Raw genomic sequence first — 23,840 nt, 5'->3', positions numbered from 1 at the left:
TGACAGAGTCTGTCTACCTCTGTCTTAAAAATATTCAATGACCCCATTTCTGACAACCACTGAGGCAGAGTTATAAAGGCCTACAATCCTCAGGAAAAAATTCTTACATCTTCTCTTAAAGAGTGATCTCTAATTTTCCTGTGGTTTTGGATGCTGCCTTTTCTGCCAACCGCACAGGCGACCCTGCCATTGATGCCTGGAATCCTGTGCTGGGGCCATCAATGTCAAAGTCATCATGCTCCAGCACCATCTCTTGCCACTGGGCCCACACTCGCTGCTGTCATTCTCGGAAGGAGTTCCCGGAAGGCTCACTCTCCTCTGTGCTAGGCTTGCTATCCCCAAGGAGCCAATTCCTGTCACCACTACCACACATGCTCAGGAGACTGGACCCACTCTCAAAGATGCTGAGTCTCATGAACTTGATTGAGTTTTTTGAAGAAGTAACAAAGAGGATTGATCAGGGCAAACGGTAGACATGATCTATATGGACTTCATTCAGTAAGGTGTTCAACATGTTCCTCATGGGAGATTGGTTAGCAAGGTTAGATCTCGTGGAATACAGGGAGAACTAGCCAGTAGGAAATAGAACTGGTTCGAAGATAGATGACACAGGGTGGTGGTGGAGGGTTGTTTTTCAGACTGGAGGCCTGTCACCAGTGGAGTGCCACAAGAATCGATGCTGGGTCCTCTACTTTTTGTCATTTATATAAATGATTTGGACGTGAACATAGGAGGTATAATTAGTAAGTTTGCAGATGACACCAAAATTGGAGGTGTATAGGACAACGAAGAATGGCACCTCAAATTACAACGGGATCATGATCAGATGGGCTAATAGACTGAGGAATGTGAGATGGAGTTTAAATTTAGATAAATGCGAGGTGCTACATTTTGGGAAAGCAAATCAGAACAGCACTTTACCGTTAAATGTACAAGTCCTGGGGAGTGTTACTGAACAAAGAGAACTTGGAGTGCAGGTTCATAGCTCCTTGAAAAGTAGAGTCTCAGGTGGATAGGATAGTGAAGGCGGCATTTGGTATGCTTTCCTTTATTGGTCAGAGCATTGAGTATAGGAGTTAGGAGGTCATGTTACAGCTTTACAGGACATTGGTTAGGCTACTGTTGGGATATTGCGTGCAATTCTGGTCTCCTTTCTATCAGAAAGATGTTGTGAAACTTGAAAGGATTCAGAAAAGATTTACAAGGATGCTGCCAGGGTTGGAGGATTTGAGCTAGAGGGAGAGGCTGAATAGACTGGGGCTGTTTTCCCTGGATTGTCGGAAGCTGAGGGGTGACCTGACAGAGATTTATAAAATCACAAGGGGCATGGATAGGATAAACAGACAAGGTATTTTCCCTGAGGTGGGGCAGTCCAGAACTAGACGGCATAGGTTTAGGGTGAGAGGAGAAAAAATATACAAAAGGGCTCTAAGGAGCAACCTTTTCACGCAGAAGGGGGTGCGCATGTATGGAATGTGCTGCCAGAGGAAGTGGTGGAGGCTAGTACAAACACAGCATTTAAATGGCATCTGGATGGGTATATGAATAGGAAGGGTTTAGAGGATATGGGCCAACTAATGGCAAATGGGAGTATCGATTAGGTTAAGTTAACTGGTCAGCATGGATGAGTTGGACCAAAGGGTCTGCTTCCATGTTGTACATCTCTATGACTCTAATAGGGCTCCAAAGAGAAAAAAAAAGTTAAAAAAAAAGAGCAAGAGTAAAAGAAAGAAAGAAAGAAATAAAGCAGATGGAAGTGGACAAGCCCAGGCCACAAACATGGACGCAGCGCCACCATGTTGGATTTACTATACAATTTGTTCTTGTGATTTTGATGTCTCGTTGGTACCGGTTGAGCATCTAGTGTGGAAATTCCGCACCTATCACCTGGTAGGGAAGTGGAGGAGAACCACGGAGGCAACTCTGAAGGTTAGATAAAGCAGGAGTGGTTTTCTGTCCCCCACAAAAGAGGTCTGGAGTTCATCTGGCAGGAAAGATGCCCCAGGTAAAAACAATGACTGCAAATGCTGGAAACCAGAGTGGTGCTGGAAAAGCACAACAGTTCAGGCAGCATCCGAGGAGCAGTAAAATTGACGTTTTGGGCAAAAGCCCTTCAGAGAGCCTGAAGGGTGGAGAGATAAGTGAGGAGAGGGTGGGGGTGGGGAGAAAGTAGCATAGAGTACAATAGGTGAGTGGGGGAAGGGATGAAGGTGATAGGTTGGGGGGGTGGAGGGGTGACTGGATAGGTGGAAAAGAAGATAGGCAGGTAGGACAAGTCATGGGGACAGTGATGAGCTGGAAGTTTGGAACTGGGGTGAGGTGGGGGAAGGGGAAATGAGGAAACTGTTGAAGTCCACATTGATGCCCTGGGGTTGAAGTGTTCTGAGGCGGAAGATGAGGCGTTCTTCCTCCAGGCGTCTGGTGGTGAGGGAGCAGCGGTGAAGGAGACCCAGGACCTCCATGTCCTCGGCAGAGTGGGAGGGGGAGTTGAAATGTTGGGCCACGGAGCGGTCGCTCTGCTAGGAGGCATCCAATCTCCCCAATGTAGAGGAGACTGCATCGGGAGCAACGGATACAATAAATGACATTGGTGGATGTGCAGGTAAAACTTTGATGGATGTGGAAGGCTCCTTTAGGGCCTTGGATAGAGGTGAGGGAGGAGGTGTGGGCGCAGGTTTTACAGTTCCTGCGGTGGCAGGGGAAAGTGGCAGGATGTGTAGGGGGGCGTGGACCTGACCAGGTAGTCACGGAGGGAACGGTCTTTGCAGAAGGCGGAAAGGGGTGGGGAGGGAAATATATCCCTGGTGGTGGGGTCTTTTTGGAGGTGGCGGAAATGTCGGCGGATGATTTGGTTTATGCGGAGGTTTGTAGGGTGGAAGGTGAGCACCAGGGGCGTTCTGTCCTTGTTACGGTTGGAGGAGTGGGGTCTGAGGGCGGAGGTGCGGGATGTGGACGAGATGCGTTGGAGGGCATCTTTAAACATGTGGGAAGGGAAATTGCGGTCTCTAAAGAAGGAGGCCATCTGGTGTGTTCTGTGGTGGAACTGGTCCTCCTGGGAGCAGATACGGCGGAGGCGGAGGAATTGGGAATACGGGATGGCATTTTTGCAAGAGATAGGGTGGGAAGAGGTGTAATCCAGGTAGCTGTGGGAGTCGGTGGGTTTGTAAAAAATGTCAGTGTCAAGTCGGTCGTCATTAATGGAGATGGAGAGGTCCAGGAAGGGGAGGGAGGTGTCAGAGATGGTCCAGGTAAATTTAAGGTCAGGGTGGAATGTGTTGGTGAAGTTGATGAATTGCTCAACCTCCTCGCGGGAGCACGAGGTGGCGCCAATGCAGTCATCAATGTAGCGGAGGAAGAGGTGGGGAGTGGTGCCGGTGTAATTACGGAAGATCAACTGTTCTATGTAGCCAACAACTGTGGGAAATAAGCCAAGAATTGGCAGCAAAGACTTGCGAGTTCCCACCTCAGGAAGACAGCTGAAATTTCCAAACCTTGGTTCTTAAATAAGTGACAATTTTCCTTACTTCCCATCTGGGTCTATCGAAGACTAACTGATCAAGATCGATTGCTGTCATTTGTTAAGAATTCCATTTCCTTTGAATAATTCAACTACCAAGATGGTACAAGTTAAATTCTGACCCTTTTAGTGCCTAGTAATTCAAAAAAAATTCTAAAAATATCAGAATGCCCTGTCACTAGCACCCCAACCAACCACAATAGCCTCAAATCGCTTTTAAATCCCAATACCAGTATTTGATTATTATAAAAACATACAAGTTCCAAAATTCAATATTCATTCTGATCTCCTTAAGTAGCTAAGGATAATAGGCAAGATCATAAATGGTAACTCTCATTAATATGTTTTTATTAATGGTGACCCTACAGAGGCAAGTCGTTTTCCCTTGTCCACTAAGAACAATCACAGATAAGCAGACATATATACAAGGTTCAGAAATCACTCATAAGGTGCAAGTCTTAGGTTTAGTAATTTTTAATTACCACAGTATCATTGTTTGCTAAGATCAGTAGAACAATAAAGAGAATACTACTTCAGGAATGGGTAATAATTATGTTAACGAATAAATGCTTTATTACCTTAAAGTGAACAATTAAAGCTAATTGGGGAAAAAAATTCACCAACAAAATCAAGATCAATTCAGTGCTTTCCTCCATGGAATTGTTATGATTTCTTCCTGTAAAACCAGGGAAATCGCTGCACTTCTACTCATTGTATTTTCATTAAGCAGTTTGTCAATTACTTAATACTCATTAGTCATGAACCTCACCAGTGTACAATTACAGTATTATTGATACAGGCTACTATCACCACCTTCACACTCTGTCTGCTTAACATGAGGAGTCTTGTTAAGGGCATAAAAATTTTCATGAATTTAAATTCCTGTTTCTATTTCCAGTTAAGGATATTTCTAAATGAATCATGGTGAATGAGAAGACTGTACAAACAAGGAGATATACTTTGAGTCACAAGGTTCCAAATGAATGATAAAACCCTTTTCAGGCATGCAATAATTGAAACATATCACTTTGTTGCTACAATCCATGTGGCAGTATAATTTTAAGCTGCACTTTTTATAGTGGACTCATGAAGCGAAGAGTTTTACAAATTCACTGGAAACAAAATGCCATCAACATCACATGACTACGGAGCTAAAAACAGTGATAATCAATAAATCATATAGGCACAGCAAATCATCTGGATATTTCACATTTACATCAGTTTAATAATGCAGGAACTCACTCCAAGAGTGTTTGCTATTTCATTTGGCTCAATACAGAAATAGAGTTGTACACATGGAGATTTCAATAAATATGGGTGTTGATATTCTCTCTGTCTAGTTATTCTCTCTTAAAAATGAAAATGAAGTTTTTTTTTTCTAATGGAAGGTATAAAGAGGAACTCCTAACATAGTGAAGGAATCTATTAAATTGATTAATCGATTATGGAGGGATGGGGGAGAACAAAAATGTGTGCAAATACAAACGTGTTCAGTCATTTGGGCTGATCTAGCAGATTATTTAAAACTTTGAACAATTAATGTTTTTGTTTTCATTTAATCGTTGTCCACATGCATAAGCTAAAGGGGACAGACATTCTTTTGCAGCAAAATGAAATTAAAGTATTAATACATGTTTTTTTTAAGTACAAGTTGCTTTCAAGTTGTACAGAATGTGATCTTGAAGTGGCCTTAAATTCTAAACTTAAATAGGCTGTTTTTTAAAACAAGTTATGGTTTATCCTCTGTCAATCTCATTAAAAGTGCTCGCACTCTTCATTAATTACTATCTGCAAAATACAAATTTATTTGACAAGCTACCCTGTTGAAAATCTAGCAGCATTCTATCAAAAGGCACAATTTAATCACCAGCTTACCTTCTAAAACATTCACATTTTTTCAAGCTATTACGAGCATAAAGCAAATGTTTTAAGTCTCACTCACAAATCAATAAAGAACAGTTTAGAAATAATATTCCCAAACCTCTCTGGGTTAGATAACCAAAGTTTCCATGCAGTGAACAATGCAGCTCAGGCACAGATATTGGGTATAAGTTCTCAGGCAAACACTGTTTTTCAATTCACATGAAGTCTCACAAGCAGTCATTTAGTGTTTGCACTTAGGGCAGAATGCTGTAATAGGTATGCAATATTGTAGGCAAGAACATAATGCAAACTTGACAGGCCAATTTTTGCTAGGGTATATGTGTACAAGAACACAATTAAGAATTTCAATTGGACTTCAGTTTGCTTCAGTTCATGATCAATCAGCAAAGACAAAATCAAAGTAATCCAACGTATAGTGGCGTCATTGCTCTGAAATCGTGTTTTTAAAAAATGCTGATTTTGTACAAGGCCAGATTTAAACTGTCTGCAGCAGTCAGAGGGTATATCACCCTTGGTAATTCTTAGGGCTTGTGGGGCTGTCCAGCCTCGTCTGCCACTTTGAGAATGTAATTTGCTATGTCTTCTTCAGTAGGTGCATCAGATACAACCCAAGAATCGCCAGCTTCCTTCACTTGCAATCGACAAATAGGACAATTCCTGTTGTGGTCGCTCCTGCCACAAAGAAATGAAGCAAACTTTCAGACTGGGCATTGAAAAGTAAAAAAATTTCATTCACTTACAGTCAGCATGTTAAATACTCTAATTTGTTTTTCTTCTGCATATCTCAACTTCCACCAAATCCTGTTCATTCATCTTACCTGTGCTCACTGATCTGCATTGACACCCGGTCCATCAACACCACATTTCAAAAACATCTTGTGTTCAAGAACATGGCTTTGTTCTTCTCCATCTCTCCGAACCTCCTCATAATTATATAACCCTTCAGAGTAGTACAGAGGCTTTTCCAATTCAGGTGTCTCATGCTTGCCAATTTAATTGTTCCTCCAAAGCCAGTCCTGAAGATATGGAATTTCCTTTGGGGTCTCTTATTTCTTGTTCGCATTTGTGATGGAAACAAGTAAAGAATAATCTAAAATAGAACTTCTACATTGGATGAGGTTTAGCTTCAATGGTATAAGAGAGGATCTAGCCCAGTTAAAGTGCAATCAGAAACTAACAGGAAAATCTGTAACAGAACAACGGGCTATCTTTAAAGGAGCATATATTTTAGGAACACAATAAATACTTTCAAACAAATATGAAATACAGGGGAACTAAAACCAAGACAAAGAAATTATAACAACTCCAAAGATGTATGATGTATTTTTGATGAATTTTTCAATCAAGATCTTGGTTAATACATATGATTTACTTGAAGATGGTGGGGGAGTGAAGAGGAAAATAGGACAGGAGAAAACAAAATGATAGGTAATACAAATGGGAACACAAGGACATTCTTTCAGCATGTAAATAATAAGTGATAGTAAAAGGTTGAGTGAGGTCTGTTACGGGTAAAGAAGGTTTGATACATATTTACAAATACAAGGCAGCTAGACTAAGTGTTTTATGACAATACTCATTAAGGAAGAGGATACTGTCAAAATATTGGAATAAGGTAAAGATAATGTTAGGAGTAAAAATTGATAGGTAGAATATATTTTTAAAAAGTTTGCTTGCTGAGCTAGAATGTTTGTTTTCAGACATTTCGTCACCATACTAGGTAACATCTTCAGTGGGCCTCTGGCAAAGCACTGGTGGTATGGCTGCTTTTTAATTATGTGTTTAGGTTTCCTTGGGTTGGTGACATCATTTCCTGTGGTGAGGTCATTTCCTGTTCCTCTTCTCAGGGGGTGGTAAATGGGATCCACGTCAATGTGTTTGTTGATGGAGTTCCAGTTGGAATGCCATGCCTCTAAGAATTCTCGTGCGTATCTCTGTTTGGCTTATCCTAGCATGGATGTATTGTCCCAGTCAAAGTGGTGTCCTTCCTCATTCATATGTAAAGATATTAGTGAGAATGGGTCATTTTTTTTGTGTCTAGTTGATGTTCATGTATCCCGGTGGCTAGTTTTCTACCCGTTTGTCCAATGCAGTGTTTGTTACAGTTCTGTAAAATACCAACCCAAGGAAACCTAAACACATAAATAAAAAGCAGGCCATACTACCAGTGCTTCACTGGAGGCTCTCTGATGATGTTACCTAGTATAGTGACGAAATGTCTAAAAACAAGCCTTCCAGCTCAGCGAGCAAACTGACATCCAGAACCTCAACCTGAGCTACAAATCTTCTCAAAACTTGCTAATATTAAAAAATGTTCAGCAAAGCTTAGGGTGAATAAGCTGTCCAGTGCAGATGGTTCACCTAGTAGGTTGTGAAGCTAAGTGGGAATGTCTATAGAGGAAGGGTCTTCAATCATTCTCTCCGTACAAGAGAGCTGTCAGAAGACGAGAAAACAGCATATGGGACACCAGTCTTTAAAAAACAAAAAAGTGTAGGGACATTGCTAAAAACCACAAGCTGGACTGTTCTACATCACTGGTAGGTAAGAATTTAGAACAAATAATCATTTAAAAAAATTGGTAGGTGGTTGGGGAAGTTTGAGTATGCCTCAAAGAGGAATTGGGGATATATGTGCAAAGATCTTTGAAAGTGGTAGCACACTTTAAGAATATGTAAGCAAATCATTTGGGATTTAAGACTTCATAACGGCATTAAGTATAATAGCAAGGGAGAATTGTTAAATCTGTATACAAGTCTGGCTGGACCACAACTAAATTATTAAATCTAGTTCTAGTCATCATAATTTAGGAAGGTATTGGATTCTCATGAGGGTGTAGAGAATATTTACCTGAAAATTTCCATGAATGAGGAATTTTAGCTATGATATTATGTTAGACGTGTTCAGTCATTATCTTCAGAGTAAAAGAGGTTGAAGTGAGAGTTGATAGTGATATACAAAATTATAACAGGTTTAGATAAAGTAACCAAAAAAGATTCCTATGAGCTGTCAGTACAAGGTTTGGAGGGGCTTGGAGCTTCTGTGGTAGCATCTCTGCTCCCGAGCCAGGAACTCCAGTAGCAAGACCCACTTCAGGATTTGATTGCTGTAGAAAGTGCACCTACAACGTGGCCAAACAGGTTACCTATTAGCTTGTAAATCTTTCTAATACACGTGATGCATACACGGTGAAAACAGAATGTTTTCGTGCTCAGACATTCTGCAATTGGTAATGGCAAAACACTGCCTTTGCCAAGTATAATCATGGGCAAATCCGAAGGAAGCCCATGGTCATCAATGCCTTCTTTGGACATGATACATGAAGACAGGGTGGGACAAAGTCTCAGATATACAGATTTAAAGCTTTGTTACAAAAGGCATGTGATGAAGAACTTACTATATGCAGCGAGTAGCAATGACCTGGCGCAGGATGTTGGAAGCAAAGGCAATCAAATTTAAGAGTTATTTCAGACCCGAGAGAAACAAAGACAGAGCTACAGGGAAAGTGTGGTGGAATGGGAATGACTGAATTGCTCGAGAGAACCAGCATGGACTCCCAAGAGGTAAATGGCTTATTTCTGGACTGTAATGGCTAAATGACCGTCCATAATACACCCCTCTTTAGCTAAGCATTTAGTCACCTGACCTCACACCACTATTAGCTCAGTTACAATTTTTGTCTGATTATAGATCTGTGAAAGACACTGAGAAATTTTGCCATGTTAAAGATGCTAAATAAATGCAAGTTGCAGTTGAATCATTTGCCACAATTATTGTCACAAACGAACACAAAAGCTGCCGAGAGACTGGACATATTGGAGAGATGAAAGCAACAATCTCAAATTTATTAGAGAAATACATCTGAAACAAATAGCTGCTGCCCACTCAATCTGACCATGGAGATGGACAGCTATTTGTTGAAATCTGAAGGGCTGCTGGAAGAATGACATGTAACTGCAGGGGCTGGACAGAGAAGTGATTCTAACTTCCTACAATTAAATTCCATGCTTTTATGAATACAAGCACCAACAGAGGGGACAGAGGAAACTTCAAGCAGTTTCAGTGAGGATGTTAATGACCACTTACACAGCATCCAAGAAAGGCTGAGCAATCTCTTCCTGTGCAAAACTTTCAAGGTTTCTAATTTAATAGGATGTGCATTTAGCATTTAGGCATAAAGGAGGTAGTTTCCACAATTACCACTTTCTCAGTCCTTCATTCATCTATACACCAAGATATCAGAATATTCTACTATCAAAATTTTAAACAATTAACAACTCTACAAATCAATACATTTAATTGCTGAAAAGTGAGAGATTACAAGTAATTGTACATTGTCAAATGTACTGAAAATGACTGAGAATTTCTTTCTATCAATATACAAAATGCTAGAGGGCTGAGGCAATATCCTGGAATTCCCTCCTTAACAGCATCAATCCACAAGACTGTACTGGTTCAAGATGATGATTCATGGTTCCAGCTCTTTGCTAGAGCAATCCCAAATTCACTTTGCCGTGTTCCATTGAATTATTTAATTCATTTTCCCACTTTTGACAGCTTGCTACATATGGAGGGGTCAATGGACTTACCATTTATCAATACATTTCTGACAGAAACTATGCGTGCAGGGTAGAATGAGGTCAGCTCGACCATCCATACAGATACAACATTCTTCCTCGTCAGTCATCTCTTTAATCCTACTGAAAGTAGAAAACAGTTTGAGTTATATTTCAATCAAACACAAACTGTATATAAATAGCCTAATCTTTTGTTTTGATCTGTGCATGTTGTCCCTATTCTCTGAACTGGCTAAATAACAGTATGTGGGTGTCATACAGCTCTCAAAGCCAATGTACTTCCACTCCATTTGACACTACATCTATTACTTGCTCCTTTGCCTACTTGAATTCTGTGGATCTGCATGTCTGAAAAGTGTCCCCCAGTGCATTCACAATATTCATTGATGTTTGCTGAGGTAAATTAACGAGGAGAAAGTGAGGACTGCAGATGCTGGAGATCAGAGCTGAAAATGTGTTGCTAGAAAAGCGCAGCAGGTCAGGCAGCATCCAAGGAACAGGAGAATCGACGTTTCGGGCATAAGCCTGAAGAAGGGCTTATGCCCGAAACATTGATTCTCCTGTTCCTTGGATGCTGCCTGACCTGCTGTGCTTTTCCAGCAACACATTTTCAGCTGAGGTAAATTAACACACTGTACTCAATATTTAGTTAAGCACAATACTGGGTGACACCAGATCTAGGAGCCATAGATACACGATAATCTCTACTGAATCCAATCAGGGATTCAGGAAAAACCTCTTTACTCGTAATGTATTGAAAATGTGTACCTCTACCACAGGAACACATAAATATATTCATGGGGAGGCTCCATAACCATGCGTCACAGAGTCAAAATTATACAGCATTGAAACAGGCCCTTTGGTCCAACTAGCGGCTATGTTCGCAAACTAATTTAGTTTCACTAGTTTACCCCATATCCGTCCAAACAGAAACAGAAGAATGCACCAGTGGTGATGGGTGAGGGTTAACCATAAACATTGGCATAGATCAGTGGGGTCAGAAAACCCATTTTTGTGCTATACATTCTAAATCAACGAACAGCAAATGAGCAGTTAACTATGATAGTTACAATGTGTGATTTTCTAATGGGTTAGCGGGGTACTTGCAGCATTCTCTTGCAGCTGTTTATCAGATCCCATGATAGTACTATTTTTAACTGCAGATTATGCCGCTGAATTGGTAAGCTTCTTTCAGCTTCGGATATCACTGGCACTTTCAGTAAGTCACCCTATGTTCTACCACATGTTTAACTTCTCAGCAATCTTTTACAGCAAATAAGCATTTGGTTTCAATTTTATATGCGTCTTTATTTCTTCACAGACTTATTATGTAGATTATGTTCTGCATTACTTGTAAACAATATTCCTGATGCAAAAGAACACCCAAAATATTTATGGTGCTATAAGGGATTGCTCAAATTATTGTTTATAAAAAATACCATTTGAAGAAAAATGTTTTTAATTTTGAATGATAATTCATTCCACATAGTAATGTGCATACATGCCACATGATGATCAGTATTGCACAATGCAGAAATAAATTTAATAGATAAACTAAAGGACCAATATATTAAATTGAAATGACTACTCTTCTGAATATCTTAAATAATGAACTATATTCATTCCAGATTTCATCAGACAAGATTCACTACCAGACTTTAACTGAATTCCAGAGTAAATATTCAGTAAGGGCAAATGGTTTAAATGTAGCTCTGGGATTCTAAGATAGTACCTGTAACAGACCAGACAGCATCCAGATGGGGCAATACCCACAACAGGCTGGAATATACCTATTGTCACTCTAGGGAGATAAGAATGATTACAAATATTGTGAAGTATTCTGGTAAGCTGATGAAAACAAAGCTGGGGAAGGAGGAATTCTATCGGTGTATAATGGATAAGAGGAAGAAAAGGTTAAGTTACAACCAAGCATTACTAAGGTGAAGTTGCATTATTGATAAAAGATGATTGCTGACAACTTCAAGCTGAGAGGGAGTGAACGAGAGAGTACAAGGAGATCATTCAAGCCAGTTGCTACTGATCACAACCTACCCCCAATTAAAGACTCTACTGCTGTTCCCTTATTCTCTTTTCCCCAAAGGCAAGCCGTTGATTAGTGTTGCTCTCTGTTGTGGTTGTGTTCGCCGAGCTGGGAATTTGTGTTGCAGACGTTTCATCCCCTGTCTAGGTGACATCCTCAGTGCCTGGCTGTTCTCAACAGACAAGATTCACTACCAGACTTTAACTGAATTCCAGAGTAAATATTCTCAACAGCCAGGGAATTCCTCGAGGCATGGCACTCATTCACAGATTCAATCAATAAGCACATCGACCTGGACCCAATATACCGACCACTGCAGCGGACAGCGGGAACTGACAACCGGAAGCGGCAGATTCAAACCATTACAAATGCCGGAGGAAACACCACAGAAGCGCTTCACAGGAGGCTCCCAAGCACTGAGGATGTCACCTAGACAGGGGACGAAACGTCTGCAACACAAATTCCCAGCTCGGCGAACAGAACCACAACAACGAGCACCCGAGCTACAAATCTTCTCACAAACTTTGAAGTGTTGCTCTCTGTAACCTTCCAAGTACCATTGTCTCAGTCAGCACTGTAAGCTGCGGAGAATTGAATGCTTAATACACAAAGGCCCAGAGGCCATTTAAGCATTGATAAGTTACTGTGTCACGATAGACTTATTTACATCTCTCTCTGTAAGGACTATCTTTCAAAAATTAGACAACCTTGTGTTGTGATTCTAACACCACCTTGTGGTCAGAAAAGCCCTGCACATAAATGTTCTCAATGCAAGGCATACACTATTGTGTTGTTGTTACATAAATATCAATATTATGAAATAATGACATAGTGAAATTACTACCTCTTTGATGAAGCATCTTAAATTGTCACTAGACTAAATGGTGATGTAAATGTTGGTCTTATGTTACTAGATTTTATTCAAAGTCATGTTGCGTCTGTACAGGACATTGGTTTGGAATAGTGTGCGCAGTTCTGGTCTCCTTCCTACCAGAAGTATGTTGTGAAACTTGTAAGGGTTCAGAAAAGATTTAAGACGATGTTGCCAGTGTTGGAGGGTTTGAGCTATAGGAAGAGGCTGAATAGGCTGGAGTTGTTTTCCCTGGTGCGTCAGAAGCAGAGGGGTGATCTTATAGAGGTTTATAAAATCATGAGGGGCATGGATAGGGTAAATAGACAAAGTCTTCTCCCTGGGGTAGGGGAAGTCCAGAACTAGAGGGCATAGGTTTAGGGCGAGAGGGGAAATATATAAAAGAGACCTAAGGGGCAACCTTTTCACACAGAAGGTGGTGCATATATGGAACGAACTGCCAGAGGAATTGGTAAATGGCATTTGGACGGGTATATGAATAGGAAGTGTTTAGAGGGATATGGGCCAACTGCTAGCAAATGGGACTAGATTAAGTTAGTTTATCTGATTGGCATAGACGAGTTGGACCGAGTGTCTGTTTCCATGCTGTACATCTCTATGACTCTAATAAGTGCAGACCTCGCAGTTTCAATGATTTAGCAATACTCTGTGTTCCATTATAAGGGGTTTACTTTCACAAAGTCTACTAAAACTATTCAAAAAAGGGGAAGCCCCAACATTTTATTTTCCATTTTAAAAAAGGTGCAGACTTTCCACAAACCAACTGATCAGAAGAATTTCAGCTATTGCTGCATTCTTACTGTTTCCTCTAGTGAAGTCGAACATAATTAGAGGCCATCAATTACGACGGTCACTCACAAATCTAATGAGGAATTCAGAGGAAACTGCACCAAGGACTGTGAAGAATGTAGAATCCATTACTACACAGACTGTTTGATGCGTTTTGGTGGAAATTAGATGTAAGAGATTGAGTGCGAGGAATTCGGATCAGGAACAACGAAACTGAACTTAAATAAAGGCAATTGCATGGGAAGGAAGGCAAAGTTTGCTGGTGTGGACTAGGTAAAGCCAAAAAGATGGTTAATGGACAATGGCTCATAAAGATATATCTTGGTTAGGAATAAGGATTATTCCAAAGGCAGCAGCAGTTGGTGTCCAGTCTGGCTGCCTCGGAGAGGAAGTCGGGGGGGGGGGGGGGCGAATGGGGTTGCAGGGGTAGACGGGGAGCTCACGGGGATGGGACAGTGAGGTCAGCTGCACAGACAGTGGGTGGGGAGGGGCGGTGTTGGATGGGGTTGGAAGCGGACGGGGGCAGTGTGCTGCTGCCTCGTCTCCTGAACGGGGAGCGGACTTAGCAAATGCTCACTGTATCAATCCTATTGAACTGATTTTTTTTGGGGGGTGGTGGTGGGAAGAGGCTTCAGCAATGCTGCGGGTACCTTACACACAAGTGTGTATCTGTTCAAAAACAAACCCTGAGACAGAGAAAGGGAGCAAGGCAGGCAGCATGAGGACAAAAGGAAACTTCAGAAAACTCCGAGCCCTGAAGAGAGGCATTGAATCAATTAACCAAATAATCAATTATCCAAATGAAATAGTGCCCACCCATCTTGCTCGGATAACCGAGGTTCCTCTATAGTCAGAACACGTGATCTGTTGTGAACAATTTTAGCCTCTCATCGAAGGAAAGAAATATTGACATTGGTGGCAGCCCAGAGAAGGTTCACTAGGTTGATCCAGGTATGGAATTGCCCTGAGGAGAGGTACGGTAAGTATTTTGAAGTTTAGAAGAATGATAGGAGGCCTTATTGAAACATATAAAGGTTCCTAGGATGCTTGACAAGTTGGGTGAGGAGAGGTTGTTTCCCTTTGTGAGTGTGTCTAGGACCAGAGGACATAATCTCAGAATTAAGACACAGAGGAGGAGGAATTTCTTTTCTCCCAGAGGGTGGTAAATCTGTGGAATTCTTTACTACAGAGGGCTGTCAAGGCTAAGTTGTGAAGTATATTGAAGGCTGAGATAGATCAGTAATCATTAAGAAAGTCAAGAGTCACAGAGATAAGGCAAGAAAGTGGAATTGAGAATCATTAGATCAGTAATAATATCTTTGATCCTACACCTCATGGGACAATAGAGTATAGGCTTATGATGATAGATTTAGATAAGTCAAGTTAACAGGAGGTTTGTGTGGAGCATAAACCCCAGCATGGACTGGTTGTACTGGTTACTGTGCTATATATTTCATGCACCTGTATGGATAGGATTAGTTTAATCACACAATCTGAAGCTGGGTGAAAATTATGATAAGAAAAATTGTGGAAACATCCATCATTGGAGCTCAAGTACTGTACCAGAGACCCAGTGTGTGATATCTTAAAAACTACTGAAAGCCATTATGTGCCCCTGCCTCCAATCCACCTGACCCTTCTCCATTCAAACTCCACCCCAGCTTCTCTATCATATCCTCAACTACCTTTGTACAGGTTTCCCTCGTTGCTTCTGGGCTTCAGTGGATACATTACCAGTAATTGCCACCGCTCCCAGCTACACTAAGTACAATGAGGAGCTGCCAGTCTCTGATGGGCCAGCACCTCTCAGTAAGTTGGACTTCTGCCACGTGAGTCTGGAATGCTACTGCACTCGATATTGTCTAATGACTTGCTCATTAAGCAACTAGAAATGGGCAATAAATGCCATTAGTGTTCCGTCAATTTTTTTAAATGGTTGATAGGACAGCAGACTTCAGATTGCTGTCATGTAAAGAAGACATTAAGTAATTTTTAAAGTTAATAAGAACAAGGTTAATGTGATTTTTGAAAGCAGGGCAGTACAGACCAACAAGCCATGAAATTAATCTCATATTTCTAAGATACGGAGTAGTTTATTAATCAAACTATCAAAGGTTCACTCACTTTCCCAGCCAGAGACTAGCCTGGCATGATGATCCATTTGCTGCTGTCCCTTCACAGATGCTGCTTTGGGCAAGAACTCCACTTGCCTGCATAGTGATCTCTCGATATAGCTGAGTGAACTGATAGAGATTTAGAATTCTAGACGCATCAATATTTCCTGTCGTCTTGTTAATCTGCCAAAGTATATATCAAATGATTAAAAAGGTAGAAGAATGCATCACAGACATGAAAACATAGCAACTTGTATTTAGATAACAACATCTTCAACATACTGAAATCTCTTCAGCTAATTCAAAGAAGCATCGACAACAAAACTTGACATCGAACCGTACAACAGGACATCAGCGTAAGTAACTCAAAGCTTCATAAATGAGATAAATTTTAAAGGGTACCTTCCAGGAGGAGACAGAAGTAGATTCGGAGAGGTTTAGAGAAGGAATTCCCAAGTTCAGGCCCTCAGAAGTTAAATGTGCAGCCGCTGGGGCCAAGGAAGCAGGAAGATGTGCAAGATGCCAGAATTATAAGACTGTAGAGACATTGGGAGAATTGTTGGGTTGGAAGAAGTTACATAGGCAGGGAGGGGTGAGGCCATACAGGAATTTGAACACATGGATGAGTATATTAAAAATTCTCAGAAATAAAAGATGACTGCGGGCGGCACGGTGGCACAGTGGTTAGCACTGTTGTCTCACAGCGCCAGAGAGCCGGGTTCAATTCCCACCTCAGGCGACTGACTGTGTGGAGTTTGCACATTCTCCCAGTGTCTGCGTGGGTTTCCTCCGGGTGCTCCGGTTTCCTCCCACAATCCAAAAAATGTGCAGGTTAGGCAAATTGGCCATGCTAAATTGCCCGTAGTGTTAGGTGAAGGGGTAAATGTAGGGGAATGGATCTGGGTGGGTTACTCTTTGGCGGGTTGGTGTGGACTTGTTGGGCCGAAGGGCCTGTTTCCACACTGTAAGTAATCTAATCTAATCTAATCTAATCTAATCTAATCTAATCACCTAAACTGCATGGTTGGAGATACTATCATTCAGATGAGATATTAAACTGAGGCCCCACATATCCTCTCAGGTGACCATAAATGATACTTTGAAATAGAACAGGAGAGCTATTCCTAATGTTCTGGAGGCAGTTCATCTTTTAATGAAATCGCACTAAAAAACTACCTGGTCATTATTTACATTGCTATATGTGGGAACTTGTTGTGTACCTATCAGCTACCAAATTTACTACAACCTAGTAACACTCCAAAAATATTACTTTAAGGTTGTAAAGCAGTTTGAAACATCCCAACTTTAAAAATATGATATATAAATATATGTTATATCAGTTCTGAGGAAGGGACACTCAACACAAAACATTAACTCAGATTGCTCTCCACAGATGCTGCCAGACCTACTGAGCTTTTCCAGCAATTTCTGTTTTCGTTTCTGATTTACGGGCATCCACAGTTCTTTTGGTTTTTATAAATGTGTTCTTTTTCTTCACGTGGGCTTCTTTTTAAGTGATCTTCCTTCAAACTTAAACAAGTTGATTGTATTTCTTTCATATTTTTAGCTTACTCTTGCATTTATTTTACAATTGGTAAGTGCCAAATTGCTTCACAACCAATTAAATACTTCAGAACTACTGTCACTGATGTTCTGTAGACTAACATGATCACGATTGTCACATACAGAAACAACAAATGAAATGAATGTCTGATTATTGTTTCTTTTGATAGCATTAGTCAAGGTCAGAGATATTGGCTAGAATATGGGAAGGTTGCCCCATATTTTTTTTTAAAAAACAATGAACAGGCAGATAAAGTCTTGTTTGAACATTTTATCTGAAAGAAGATGTACTGCACTTTAAAGTGGTAAAAACAATGACTGCAGATGCTGGAAATCAGATTCTGGATCAGTGGTGCTGGAAGAGCACAGCAATTCAGGCAGCATCCGAGGACAGGCAAAATCGACGTTTCGGGCAAAAGCCCTTCATCAGGAATAAAGGCAGAGAGCCTGAAGCGTGGAGAGATAAGCTCTAGCTTATCTCTCCACGCTTCAGGCTCTCTGCCTTTATTCCTGATGAAGGGCTTTTGCCCGAAACGTCGATTTTGCCTGTCCTCGGATGCTGCCTGAATTGCTGTGCTCTTCCAGCACCACTGATCCAGAATCTGCACTTTAAAGTGTCAGATGGTTATGTCCTTCAGCTCTAAAGCAGGGTTTGAATCATGAGGACTCAATTCTTTTTCTCTTGTAAAGTGCTTTACAGGGGATCCAGCCTAGGGCAATTATGTAGAGTTTGCATGTTCTCCCTCCATCTGCGCGAGTTTCCTCCAGGTGCTTCAGTTTGCTCCCACAGTCCAAAGACGTGCAGGTTAGGTGGATTGGCCATGGCAAACTGCCTCATTCAGTCCAGGTACATGTCGGCTGGTGGGCTAGCCATGGTAAATGCAGGGTTATGGATGGATGCTCTTTGGGGTTTAGTGCAGACTCAATTGTCTGAACTGTCTCTTTCTGTACTGTAGAGATTCTGTGAATCTACAATCTCAACTATAAAATTTTTCTTGAACAGATTCTCCCTGCTTTGTATTATCTGGACTGTTAGGGTAGTTCTATGATTGCTTTCAGAGTCCATTGGTATGCACCTTTCATAATTTTGATGGCATAACTTTTCCAGTTCAAACAACTTGAACACTTCTATCCACATTTTCCTGGCTTAGAAGTCCACAAACTAAAACACTTCAGCTGAAGTGACCGACTCCCCCTCTTGTGCTGGAGAAACTGTTCTCCTTTCTAAACCAAACTCTTGACTCTTCTGAATTAAACTCAAAGCTAGAACTAATGGTTTCTGGTCTGTTGTAAACTCAGCAGTATAATCATTCCATTTATTAATACTACAATGTTCCCTTCAGGTTGTACTTGAATGTTGTTTTGGAATTCATACACTTGAGTCACTGTTTCAAATGAACTTCTGAACCATTTACAATAAACTACCTCTCAGAACTAATTCAAAATAATATGGTATTTATACACACAAAATACACCTTTTATCACAACATCTGAATTAGATCACACCTTAAATTTCTAAATTCAAGGAAGTACATGCCTAAACCTTGAACTTTTAACCGGGGCACACTGTACGTCAATAAATGCAAGGTTTTTCTCTCTGTTCCTGCCCCGAAATTGCATAGTAAAGTCTAAAAATCTGCTCTACACTGAATATGACTAAAGTGAAACAAATGGAGAAACTTAAACCATCCTGCTGGAAGAGAGAAGGAATGTTCCAGTGGCACAGTTTAGAGTTTCCGCAAAGTATTATCAGGAATAAAAATTTTTTCCAACGCTTCCTTCAGTTAACAAAGAAATATATTCAGACCAGTCAGGCACAAACAACATAATTTGATTACACAAATTATGATTTCTGAGAATATCATAAACTTCAATGCTTAACTTGCACCACCTGCTCTTCTAGCAATAGTCTGAAATTGAAGGAACAGATAAGGCAGGAGCTCAGGAACATTGACTAAAAGCAGTTTTACCATTACCATGACATAACTGTGGCAAAGGTTTAATGCATAAATGTTCAAGTTCAGTAATAAAGGCAATTAGTGGAGAATGAGCATGACATTAATGACAGAGTGAATTGCTTGAAACCACATTTCCACTACCTGTTTTACATGACAGAATGTTCCTACACAGAAATAAGTTGGGACACCCACCAGGTCTTGGCTGGTGTTTCCTCCTTCCTCAAGAATCACCCACATTAATCCCATCATAGTCTCTATGACAAACACCTAATTAATTTTCTTTTAGAGTCACAGAGATGTACAGCACGGAAACAGACCCTTCACTCGTACATGCTGGCCAGATGTTCCAATCCAATCTAGTCCCACCTATCAGCACCCAGCCCATATCCCTCCAACCCCTTCCTACTTATATACCCATCCAGATGCCTTTTAAATGACGCAATTGTACTAGCCTCCTCCACTTCCTCTGGCAGCTCATTCCATACATGTACCACCCTCAGTGAAAAAGTTGCCCCTTAGGTCTCTTTTGTATCTTTCCCCTCTCATGCTAAACCTATGCCCTCTAGTTCTGGACTCACCCACTCCAGGGAAAAGACCTTGTCTATTTATCCTATCCATGCCCCTCATGATTTTATAAACCTCTAAGGTCACCCCTCAGCCTCTGATGCTGCAGGGAAACCAGCCTCAGACTATTTAACCTCTTCCTTATAGCTCAAATCCTCCAAACCTGGCAACATCCTTGTAAATCTTTTCTGAACCCTTTCAAGTTTCACAATATCCTTCCAATAGGAAGACCAGAATTGCACACAATATTCCAACAGTGGCCTAACCAATGTCCTGTACAGCTGCAACATGACCTCCCAACTCCTGTACTCAATATTCTGACCAATAAGGAAAACATACCAAACACCTTCTTCACTACCCTATCTACCTGCGATTCTACTTTCAAGGAGCTCCGAACCTGCACTCCAAGGTTTCTTTATTCAGCAACATTCCAGAGGACCTTACCATTAAGTGTGTAAGTCCTGCTAAGATTTGTTTTCCCAAAATGCAGCACCTCACATTTATCTAAATTAAGCTCCATCTGCCACTTCTCAGCCCATTGGCCCAGCTGCTCAAGATCCCATTGTAATCCGAGGGAACCTTCTTCTCTGCCCACTACACCTCCAATTTTGGTGTCAGCTGCAAACTTACTAATTATACCTCTCATGCTCACATCCAAATCATTTATATAAATGACAAAAAGTCATGGACCCAGCACCGATCCTTGTAGCACTCCACTAGTCACAGGCCTCCGGTGTGAAAAACAACCCTCCACCACCATCCTCTGTCTTCTACCTTTCAGCCGGTTCTGTATCTAAATGGCTAGTTCTGAGTGTTCCAGGAGATCTAACCTTGCTCACAAGTCTCCTATGGAGAACCTTGTTGAATGCCTGACTGAGGCCCATGTAGATCACATCTACTGCTCTGCCCTCACCAATCGTCTTTGTTACTTCTTCAAAAAACCCAATCAAGTTTGTGAGACATGATTTGCCATGCACAAAGCCATGTTGACTATCCCGAATCAGTCCTTGCCTTTCCAAATACATGTACATCCTATCCCTCAGGATTCCCTCAAACAACTTGCCCACCACCGACGTCAGGCTCACTGGTCTATAATTCCCTAGCTTGTCCTTACCACCTTTCTTAAATAGTGGCACAATGTAGTCAACCTCCAGTCTTCTTGCACCTTACCTGTGACTACCAATGATACAAATATCTCAGCAAGAGACCCAGAAATCACTTTCCTAGCTCCCCACAGACTTCTGGGGTACACCTGATCAGGTCCTGGGCATTTATCCACTTTTATGCATTTCAAGACACCCAGCACTGCCTCCTCTGTAATATGGACATTTTTCAAGATGTCACCATCTATTTCCCCACATTCTATGTCTTCCGTGCCCTTTAAACGAATTTGTGGGCTTTGCTTCAACAACAGCTTCTGACAAAGAAACAACAGCTTCTGACAAACAATACATCATCATGTATGCGAAGAAAGCATTTGATAACCTTCCCTTTAACTTGAATGCAGATTTTTAGAACTGTTCTTTTTGCAATGTTTATTGTCCTGCAGCAGTTTAGAGGTCTATAGCTCACTAACGAAAAAAATAAAATAATGAGGCCAAAGATTTATCAATAGCTTCCAATAGATTAATAGAAGGAATTTAGTTCAGTTTGATAGCAGTGATTCTGATATCATTATCCTGTGGATTCTGCCTCATTCCAGGTCACAAGAATTGGCCTTAGAAGTGCGGGAGTGTTGCATTAAGATTTGTCCATTGCTCTGTCAAAATGTCCAGTGGATTATTTAAAAAGCAGAGGAATTGCCCAACATTACCATTCCTAACAGAAAATATTTGGTTGAAAGTTGCCTAAGGATGGGACCTGAATGTTGAAGTGATATTACAAATCAGAATGACAAATTAGAAAAAGGTGAGCGGATAATTCTGTTAAAGGGTGGCATGACTTCAATACTGATAGATTACCTCAGTTTGAAAGATCAAGATTTAGAATCAGTTTGGATAGAAATAGGAAATAGTAAAGAGAAGAGGTAACTTGTGAGAGCATGTTATAGAACCCGGAAAATATTTAGCAACAAAACAGACAGAAGGCACAAATGTAAGGGGCATATAGGGAATGCGTCTTAAAAATCATGGGCAACTTACATCCACAGTTAGATTGGAAGAACTGGAAAGTGAATTACTTAGAGCAGCTAGTAACAGAATGGACTATCCTAGACCTGGTAATATGCAATGAAATGCAATTAATCAATAACCTTATGGTATAGAAACCACTAAGGACAGTGACAACATGTTAGATTGACACGTTCAGTATGAGAGGGAGAATTGAGAGAACATGCCTCGTGTTATAAACCTAGACACATTTACCTGCTGCTGCATTTGGTTAAACTGTCATTAGTTGAGACATATTTTGTGTAATACATAATAGAAAAGTCATCTTTCTCATTCTCTAAATCAATTTTTCCAACAGCAACCATTGATAAAGCAGACATCAAAAATCCTTCCCCCACCTTTATATTAATATGTGTCAACAGCCAAATTAATAAACAAATTTTATTCATGCCTACTATAAATATGCATGTCCAGATACACATTGTTTTATTTGCATTTTAATTGCTTTGAATTATATAATTACTTTCTTCATACCTTTGAGCTAACAATCCTAACAATGACTTTCCAAAGAGCGGAGGAATCAGATCCAGGTTGTACTTCAAACAATAAGCATTTCTCTTGCCCAGCTGTCAGTCTTTCGGTGCTACAATGAGTAGAAAAACAGAATCTTAACATTTGTCTGGTAGTAGTACAAGACTCAATGCAGATAGATTGAAACATTGAACAGAAACGTGCAATTATTCATTCAGCAAATAATTTCAAGTTTTTATTATAAGATCATTCATCATCAGGTTTGATCAGTTTTCTTTTCTCCTGTCCTTTCATTTGGGTGGTGTAAAGGGTGCCAGCACCCTAAGGGCCTTGCCCAAATGGCCACTCTTCATGCATTAGCCTAACCGACGTCAGTGGAGGGCATCACAAGAAAGAACACACTTCCAGCTGAGCACTACTCAGTTGTGCAAAGACCTTAATATGGAATGACCACTGCTATTAGATCTACCTCGTTTTAGCTTCAAGGCACTTAATATTTTTGAAGAATAGGATATGAGCTATAGGGAGAGGTTGAATAGGTTTGGGCTGTTTTCCCTGGAGCGTCAGAGGCTGGTGGGTGACCTTATTGAAGTTTATAAAATCATGATGGACATGGATAGGATAAATAGACAAAGTTTCTTCCCTGGCATGGGAGAGTCCAGAAATAGAGGGCATAGGTTTAGGGTGAGAGGGGAAAGGTATACAAGATACTGAAGGGGCAACGTTTTCATGCAGAGGGTGATACGTGTATGGAATGAGCTGCCAGAGGAAGTGGTGGAGGCTGGTACAATTGCAACATTTAAAAGGCATCTGGATGGGTATATAATTAGGAAAGGTTCAGAGGGATATGGGCTGGGTGCTGGGAGGTGGGACTAGATTGAGTTGGGATATTAGGTCGGCATGGACAAGTTGGACAAAGGGTCTGTTTCTGTGCTGTACATCTCTATGATTCTATAACAGAGCACTCTAAGTAATGCTGTATTGCTTGAAGTAAAACAACAATTGTAAAGAACTCTAAATGTGAAATAAGCTCAGATTTCAGCATGAAAGACCAGACCATCGCAATGCTCAATCTAATCCTGATAAGAGCAGTCAGATGTTCTGACGTCAGGTTACTGGCAATCTTATGACAAGCATTTAAATTCAAATAAGGGCAATTATGCAGGAATAAAAGCATAATTAGGCGAATTAGGTTGGAGCATAGAGCAAGAGAGATGTGGTCACAGAAAATTATAGAGATATTTCAGAATAGGTATAGTCCTACCATTAAGAAAAATTCTAAAGGAAGAACCCAACATCTATGGAAACTAAAATTAGGGAAAACA

General features: G+C 40.8%; 1 protein-coding gene across 4 annotated transcripts in view; it reads right to left on the bottom strand.

The window, feature by feature from the left end:
* Positions 1-3,848: 3,848 nt before the first annotated feature.
* The window catches only part of rnf141 (ring finger protein 141), a 40,749-nt gene continuing 20,757 nt past the window's right edge, over positions 3,849-23,840 (bottom strand). For 3 of the 4 annotated variants that reach the window (XM_043705691.2, XM_087996432.1, XM_043705690.2), the window contains exons 3-6: positions 22,519-22,627; positions 15,802-15,974; positions 9,989-10,099; positions 3,849-6,073 (exon numbers count right to left, since the gene is read on the bottom strand). In XM_043705691.2, the coding sequence (XP_043561626.1) occupies positions 5,923-6,073; positions 9,989-10,099; positions 15,802-15,974; positions 22,519-22,627 (544 nt within the window). In that variant the 3' untranslated portion in view covers positions 3,849-5,922. The remainder of the gene's footprint in view (positions 6,074-9,988; positions 10,100-15,801; positions 15,975-22,518; positions 22,628-23,840) is intronic. The other variant, XM_043705689.2, reaches the window with a different exon arrangement.

Source organism: Chiloscyllium plagiosum, unplaced genomic scaffold, assembly GCF_037043375.1.
Source record: "Chiloscyllium plagiosum isolate Xiang-an unplaced genomic scaffold, Cpla_swu_hap1 HiC_scaffold_18, whole genome shotgun sequence".
Lineage (NCBI taxonomy): Eukaryota > Metazoa > Chordata > Chondrichthyes > Orectolobiformes > Hemiscylliidae > Chiloscyllium > Chiloscyllium plagiosum.
This window is presented reverse-complemented; position numbering and strand designations above follow the sequence as displayed.